Here is a 7817-nt window from a genome sequence, read left to right as displayed (position 1 = left end):
CTAACGTTCCAACTCTTTAACACTGCTCATTTTATACAATTAAGGGGACTATGCACGAGGAAGCAAATTTTCTATTGTTCTTTTGTCTCCATTGTTCAACTTCAAGGGAAATAGATGAGTGAAAATGCTTTTCCGCTACCTTACCCTCCTCTTGACCTTTCGGACTGCAATGAAGGACGTCCTTGACATTGTTACAATAAGGTCGATAGGTTGAGATGAAACGACTTCTGATATGTGTTTTACTATTATATCGTTTTAATCACTTCTCTTTATGGGCTAGGATGTATATCACGACCTCTTTTTATGAAGAGAGCTTTTGTCTCAGGAATTAATTTTCGCGAATCAAGTTTTTCAAAATATTTTGAGAGAAAAACTATTGCGACCCGGTTGTCTTTTTTGTTTTTATCCCAAATTTTTAGTTGAGGGTAAACAGCTGATTTTTTGCCTAATTCAATCTAAAACGTGTCCAAACGTATCCCCCCCCTTCGACAATAAAACCTATCCCAGAACTTTGATACCTCTGGACAATATCTTCCACCCCCTATGGAAAAGCCCAACACAATTTGGAAAGGATAGATTCGCAAGAAATATCGTTTACTACAAATTAAATTTCCATTGAAAATGAATCAAAGATGAAAAACATTGAGGATTGAGTCGTTTATTGGATATTTTTTACGAAAGTTACTTCAATAAAGTGAATGGCACCCTTTTTTGTCCCTTATTGCAATTCTACGAGTACGAATCTGTTGTGTGCATATTGAAAATTATTACTTTAAGGAGGGGCGGTTATTCGAAATAATAGTGTATTTCAGCTGTATTAAAGATTACAACTAAACTACTATTCATTGAGAGAAAAAAATGTCAAAACACTGTTTTTCAACTCCCATATCCATCTTCTTGAAGCTATGAAAAACATACTCTCAGGTGCCTAATAAACGTGGGTTGGAAATTATACCTTTAAATTCACATGAAAAAAATGCTGATGCCTGACTTCTTAGAGCAAAATAAGGGGCTCTTATTTTGACAGCTGAAAATATTTACAAAAAATGAAATAAATTAATTATCGGAGGGGGCCGTTTATTAGACACCCGAGAGTAGATATTTAGAATCCGGAGAATTCAAAGTATCCAAAAATCGTATTTTGAAACACTGTGCGATTATGATCACGATTATGACGTTGATTACTAGACTTCATCTCTTTATCTTTTCAGTCAAATAAAAATAAAAACTTATGTTTCATCGCATCTTGAGATCTCTTTATAAAGAACAACAACGAAGAGCAAATCGTCTGTACTCCTTATGGTTCACTAGCAATGGGAATGGTGTACAAAAAGCCATCACCAATGCTGAAAAACTGGTCGGTTATCCAACCTCTTACAGTAGCTTGAAATACTTAGCTGAAGAGGAGCCTGCGAACTTTCTTGGCTTGGCGAAGAAGCTCGTTGGGAGTGGTCATCCTCTTCTATCAACAGCCCGTGACTTGCTCTCGCAAGACCCTCACATCGGGCACCATCTTGGTGGATTATGGGTACTGCTTCTCTCCAAAGCTGCTGGTAGTGGTGACAATCTAGATGTTCTGCAAAGTGAATTAGTGAATGGTATACACCAAAAACAACGAGCTATTGCCGATACTACAGAATTGATCAATACAGGTATTTCCAAGTCCCAGCATAAGTCATTTACTCAACTCGAAGGTTTTCTATTGTAGGAACTCATTTTTAAGCACCTCTGTCTCGTTGTCTCGGTAATAGTTTTAGCCAGTGAGAAAAAATTGAAGGAACCAAATGGGATAATATTTGGCTTGAACAAATGCGGAAGACAATCGTTTACAGGGGTTAGAATCCGGTAGAAATTCTCAATATTATTGATGCTTTCCTGTGCTGGGATTTAATGGGGAAGAATTTTCAGTGTATTTTTGTCCCATCGTAGACGATCCTTTGGCCAATTTTACTTATCACTATTTTACTCGTAGCTTTTCTGGTGCATCGAAGCATGGTCGATATTGTTCAATCACAATCCAATCAAACTTTGAACCTTGGGAACAAACTATCAGTACTCGGCGGTGACTTCTTGTTAGCCAAAGCATCTCTCGAACTCGGTAAACTTGAAAACACGAAGGTGGTGGAGATGGTGTCACAAGCGATTGGTCACCTCTCCGAGGGAGCAACCATCGAACGAACGCACTCCTCTTTTGATGATTTGAAAAGTTGGGAGGATTTCATTTTCTTGTTGAGAGGGAGTTTGCTGGCGCACAGTTGCCGCTCTGCTGTTCAGGTGGTCGGACATCCTGAAAATGTAAGTGAAAGAAGAACCTTTCGTTCTATACCCTGAGTATCAGAGGTTAAGTTTTCAAAGAAAATAGTAACCTCTGAAGACAAATAATAGAAATTTTATCGCGCATGTGTCAATCTAATCAATGTAGAAAAAATCAAAGATGAAGAGCAAATATTACCATATTAATGTCTAGCAGACTGTATCAGTATGCAGTTTACTATTTACGAATTCCCCAGAAACCTCCAAGTGTAGTTGAAATGAGTTTATTTCGAAAGAAATCTTTTACATGATCCCCAAATGTATAACAGTAATTACTAAACTTTTAATTATGGAAATGTCACTTTAATTGAATCGAAATAATAGACAGACTTTGTGTTATGATTCTCTATCACTGACTCTTTTTACAAAGCATTGATGACTTTTTGTAAGTTGTGTTTTCAACGACGGGAATAAAAATATCGACTATGGCTGCGTTTAGACCAGCCTGGCATTTGTCATTGCTTGCAGTATTCTTTTGAATTCTATTGTTCCGCGCAATTGTTCGGTTTGTCAAATGCCTAATGATGCCAACGTGTTGGCATTTCGTTGGCATTTAAAATGCCATTTTGAGCAAAGGAATCCCCTTTTCTGGCATTTCAAATCAAACAAAGGAACCAAAACAAAGAGAAAAAATGACATTTTTGATTTTTTAAAGTATTTGCACGTTTTTTATTCAGTTCTTTCTATAGATTGTAAAATTTGCAAGATTTGCCATAGCCTAGCCCTACGGCAAAAAGTTTCAGTCTTAATGACTGCAGTTTTTGAGAAATTCCATGCTTTTCATTGTTTGATCTGTCAAAGTTGAACTTGAGGGAATCACCTTTTCAGTAATGACTCTAAAAAGACGATTCCTTAAATGCCATGACAGAAAATACAATAGAAAAGCTATTAAAATCGAATCCCTCATGAGCAAATGCCAAATTACAAATGCCAGTTGGTCTAAACGCAGCCTATGACGCTCATCCAAGATCTTGGATGGTCGTCATGGTTACTTTTGTCTTCACTGATTGCGCGATGAATAGAATCTCGATTCGTCGGCACAGCGTAAATATATGATTTTGAGCTGTGCTTTTCACGGTATTCGTTCTATATTATCATTCACCACTGTCTTGTTATCAAGAGATTTTTATGCGAGAATAAGTTTTTACTAGAGGGTTGTTGAATTTTATTATATTTCTATTCTTTCATTGTGCAGGTATGTGAAGATGCTTACAACTTTGGAATGAATTTGGCTCTGGCTCAAAGGTGTGTGGAAGATATAGAGGTTTACCAAAATAATAAGAAAATTCTTACGAACTCAAATTTCGTATTAATGCTGGCTCGAAATACGTCAAAGGAAATCAATGAGAATTGTAAGGCTATAGACCACCAAGAGCCTGATATAAACTCAACCAAAACACTTAAGAACACGATAGAACAAGACATGCCAGACATTGTAAACAAGACTCGATTACACTACGAAGAACATTATTTATCTCGGTGTCGATCAAGTATCGAGTATTTTCCAAATGCGAATTCTGTACAAGCTATAAATGATATTCTCAGCACGTTGTCACAAGAATAACAGTGAAAAGCATCAGGTATTATTCGTATGTCAAACCTTTCCTCTCTTCCTGTCATCGGCTTATTAGTTTTCTGTCAAGTCCTTTATTTAAACAATGACGTCAATCTATCAACACCCAAAGGAGGTGGAGACCCCAAATCATTCAAAAGAGGTATTTACGTAACTCTAAATAGATCGTCTCTTCACAAAATAGAATGCCTAAAATGACGGTATGCATTATACAACCAGCCAAACTTTGGTTAAATAGTTTTATTCACTATTGATACTGATTCTATTCACCTTCGAAAAGGTTTTTTCCGCAACATGAAACTTGGTCGGTTCTTTTTTTACACCCTCAAAAGTCTCTTGAAGGGTTAAAAATTATAGATTAACAATCGAGTCTCTAAAAGGGTCCCAAAATTACGAAATATAAATTATGACTCCCTCAAAGGGTCAAAATTCTCGCAATTTGGATTAAATTTTGGCTGAAAATTAGGAAGATAATCTCTCAAAAGGTCGTAAAAACGTCTAAAAAGGGGCGAATTTCTGTCACCTCGCAAAATTAGTACCCTCATCCACTTAACGTCCAAATTGTCCAAACTTTAGTTTTCGGACAAACACTAAAAAACTGTATATTGGAAAGAGGATGCCATACTAATTACTTATGATGACGTCATTTACATCTTCCTTAGAACTAGGAAATTTGGAAACATTTGTTAGTTTGTGGTGAATCCCCGTTTCAACTTCCATACAAGTTATAAATCCTATATTGAGTTCCATTGAAGAAAGTTTGAATGGGAAATAGTTTGCATCGCTGAATGACTACTTCATAAATTCTTGTATAATTCGTTAAGTAAAATTTTTAAAGCATTTTTCGCATCACTTTTTCGCATACTTTTCCTACAATCGAGTAGTTGTATACTGTTGAGATTAAGTTCAAGCCATATGGATACAGTTAATTTTATTGGCATTGTTGATAACAGCAAATTCAACATGATAATCTTCTTGCGAAATATGTCAGGGTGTTTGCGCTTTTAATCCTATCCAACACAGAATGTATAATTAATTTGTGAAGATTGTTGCAATTTTCTGGGCTAAAAAAGATGGGTTGAGTTTAGTTGATTGATATCGATTTAGATCATTACATAAAAGTTGATGCTGTGGACGTAAACCATCATTTGTCTGACTGTGACAAGACAAGAAATGAAAAATTCCTGTCGTGCTTTTGTCTAAATATACAGACTTTATGTAAAAGGAAATGTCGAAGTTGGTCACTTTTCGAATTTTGCCAAATGTTCGAGATTGTTCTTTGCTTCATTTGTCATTAAAATGGTATAAAAGGATGGTTTGAGTCGTTGGAAAGTCAAGACACACTCATCATAAAGATTGGAATAGTGAAGATACACAATTATAACATGTTCAAGATGATGGCATCCTACGTCAAAATTATCACCCTAGCCTTACTATCTCTCTTATGTCAAGGTAAACAAGCGTTTTTAGATAACATGCTTTTGATTTCAGATTCTGTTTTAGAAACTTTCCAGCGAACTTTTTTTGTCGTTTGTTTTTTCTCCGTTATTCATTAGAATACTAATCAGCTCTTTGAAGTAGGACAATCTTTGCTATTTTAGATCATTTTTAGCCACCCTTTCTAATTTTTTGCATATGCAGGCAAAGGATGTCATTACACAGAAGTCAGTATTGTTCTGGATGTCTCTGGAACCGTTTATCCAACACATTACAAACAATCATTGAATTTCGTCAACCGAATTCTTTCCATCATCAATATTTCACCAGAAAGCTCACTTGCTGGTGTGACCACGTTCGCCACCAAAGCTGACGTCAGATTCTTTTGTGATCAACACTCTTCAAGCGAGACTTTGGAGAAATCAATCATAGGATTACCATACACCTACACTGGTCCTGGTGATATATTCACTAACCTTCGAGATGGACTGGTTAAGGGTCAGCAAGTTTTGACAGGGCGTGGTTGTGGTCGGTTGAACGCCAAACAAATTATGGTTTTAATCAGTGATGGGCGTGCTAATCGTGGAGAAGGAGGTACTTACTCTTTCTCAAAAGTCAAATGGGAATGTTAGAGGGCAAACTAGGACACCCCTTCATTCAGCCAGTGGGGGTAAAAATAATGGACCGACCAAATCGTGTTTTATGGCTGGGGATTTGAATTCCATTGTTTTCGAGCCAGAAAATTCAGCGGTGTTGGAATAATAGCACCAATATTTCGCAGTGAGGATTTGCTTATCTGATTATTTTTAGCAGGGACAAAAATTAGAGTATGATAATTTTCCACTGGGGACAATATTTTTACCAATATTTTCAGTGGGAAGGGGTCCAGTGTGTCTGTGAGAAGGGGGTATATTAGGTATAACCCTAAACTGACAAAACAGACACATATAGACTGTTGTTTTAGCAATAAGGATGGATTCTTCCAAATGAACAACGACGGCTCCGCTTTGAAACTTGATTTATTGTTAAGGTCTCAAATGCCAAACTCGATAGAATTCTGACAGTCATTATATCACTATGTTTTCCTTGAGGTCATATTATTTTTCTGTTCTAAGGTTTTGATGGCATCCGAGAAGAAGCGAAATCGATTCGTGATCAAGGGGTAACCATTGTTGCATTGGGTGTTGGAGAACGTATCAAGATCGATTTGTTGAAGAACATCACTGCAAGTGAAGAGCGTGTCACGACAAGTATTCACTTCGATGAAACCTTCATCAACAATGCTTTGCAAATCTTGAAGAAAGAAAAATGCGGATCTGATAGTAAGTGCAAAATTTCTTCCTCACATATAGCTAATAAGATATGGAAAACCACGTTTTACTACCCTAAAATTTTCTTTATCTGGACAAAGGATGGTCTGGTATTAATTCTTGTCTGTTTGTACAAACCGACGAGAGAAAAGAAGTTAAAACAGTATCACCTAGGAAATTCCTCTCAACCCTTCCTCAAGCTCTAAACGAGAATCTCTTCTCTATCTTTATCGTTCAGTCAAAACAAAACAATGTCGATGTGAAGTACCAGAGGTGGTGAAAACGATTTCATCTTTTCCGTCTTTCGATCAATCGACCATTGCTTCTTCCAACAAAGGTAACTACTATTTCTCTCATTTCGTATCACTTAAAATTGAGAATTCTGCTCGTCCAGGTAGGAATCAAAATACATATTACCGAGCTGAAAATATCAAAAATGGTAAATATAAAATATGCTAAAATCAGGTTATTTGCAAAAATAATAGGGACTTTTCCTTGGGGCATAAGATTTAAAACTTTAATCTCGACATATTAAGATATTTGGGAAAATTAGAAAAAACAAATTTGTGCTCTTATACTACCTGGGGTTTTGTAGAGTTCTGCGATTCAGACTAGTGGGGCTCCTTTTTGACCAGAGAGCAGTTCAATCCCATACTTGATCTGAAAGTTAAGATTTCACTTACGTTATATTGTTTTTATTTGTAGGCTCATGCTATTTGGAGAAGGTAGCGAACGCTTCCAAAGAAACACAAGTGTTGTACGAAAAGCATCGAGCACAAAAAATCAAAAATGAAGAGTGCATGAAAAGTCTGAAAGAAATGATTCTCAAAGGGCAGGGAAATAAAGAAGAATTAGAAACATTGTTGGCAAGTTTTGAGACGTGTGCTCATATGGATTGTCGAATGAAGACTGTCGAAGAGATCATCAACCAACGAAAAACCTTCCTGAAGAGCGAAACAGCCTCTTGTGATGATTTTATCAAGAAAACACCCTAGATTCTTATTAAGATTAAATGAGAATGGCGCCTTGTAACCATTTTCGTTTTTGAAATGAAACGTAAAACGAAGCTTGTCTTTATTCTTTGTGAATTGGACTGAACTGCTATAGTTGCTACTGCTTTACTTTTTTCTGTTGTCACTTTGCATTTTACCATGTCTTTATTATTGTATCCATTCGCGTCTCCA

At 36.4% G+C, this 7817-nt stretch overlaps 2 protein-coding genes across 2 annotated transcripts; both read left to right on the top strand.

Annotated features, from left to right (window-relative positions):
- Positions 1–1205: 1205 nt before the first annotated feature.
- LOC136805819 (all trans-polyprenyl-diphosphate synthase PDSS2-like) lies at positions 1206–3899 on the top strand. The gene is made up of 3 exons (XM_067062377.1): positions 1206–1652; positions 1973–2295; positions 3509–3899. Exons 1-3 carry the CDS (start codon positions 1232–1234, stop codon positions 3875–3877), a joined length of 1113 nt encoding a protein of 370 aa, XP_066918478.1. The 5' UTR covers positions 1206–1231; the 3' UTR covers positions 3878–3899.
- Positions 3900–5280: 1381 nt separating this feature from the next.
- On the top strand, positions 5281–7739 carry LOC136805842 (matrilin-4-like). The gene is made up of 5 exons (XM_067062408.1): positions 5281–5338; positions 5528–5917; positions 6439–6645; positions 6872–6970; positions 7339–7739. The coding sequence occupies exons 1-5, from the start codon at positions 5281–5283 to the stop codon at positions 7626–7628; spliced, it is 1044 nt and encodes a 347-aa protein (XP_066918509.1). The 3' UTR covers positions 7629–7739.
- Positions 7740–7817: the final 78 nt, after the last annotated feature.

Source organism: Clytia hemisphaerica, unplaced genomic scaffold (genome assembly GCF_902728285.1).
Source record: "Clytia hemisphaerica strain Z4C2 unplaced genomic scaffold, Clytia hemisphaerica genome assembly, whole genome shotgun sequence".
Classification (NCBI taxonomy): Eukaryota; Metazoa; Cnidaria; class Hydrozoa; order Leptothecata; family Clytiidae; genus Clytia; species Clytia hemisphaerica.
Note: the sequence above shows the minus strand (reverse complement) of the source record. Positions and strands in the feature narration are given on the sequence as shown.

What these genes read in the sequence shown, in the direction of transcription:
- LOC136805842 (XM_067062408.1), top strand. Translation starts at nt 5,281, where the DNA reads ATGATGGCATCCTACGTCAAAATTATCACCCTAGCCTTACTATCTCTC. An exon ending in AGAAAAATGCGGATCTGATA is followed by an intron (nt 6,646 to 6,871) that starts GTAAGTGCAAAA and finishes TTTATCGTTCAG; the next exon opens with TCAAAACAAAACAATGTCGA. An exon ending in CATTGCTTCTTCCAACAAAG is followed by an intron (nt 6,971 to 7,338) that starts GTAACTACTATT and finishes TTTTATTTGTAG; the next exon opens with GCTCATGCTATTTGGAGAAG.
- LOC136805819 (XM_067062377.1), top strand. Translation starts at nt 1,232, where the DNA reads ATGTTTCATCGCATCTTGAGATCTCTTTATAAAGAACAACAACGAAGA. An exon ending in TACAGAATTGATCAATACAG is followed by an intron (nt 1,653 to 1,972) that starts GTATTTCCAAGT and finishes TTTTACTCGTAG; the next exon opens with CTTTTCTGGTGCATCGAAGC. An exon ending in TGGTCGGACATCCTGAAAAT is followed by an intron (nt 2,296 to 3,508) that starts GTAAGTGAAAGA and finishes TTCATTGTGCAG; the next exon opens with GTATGTGAAGATGCTTACAA.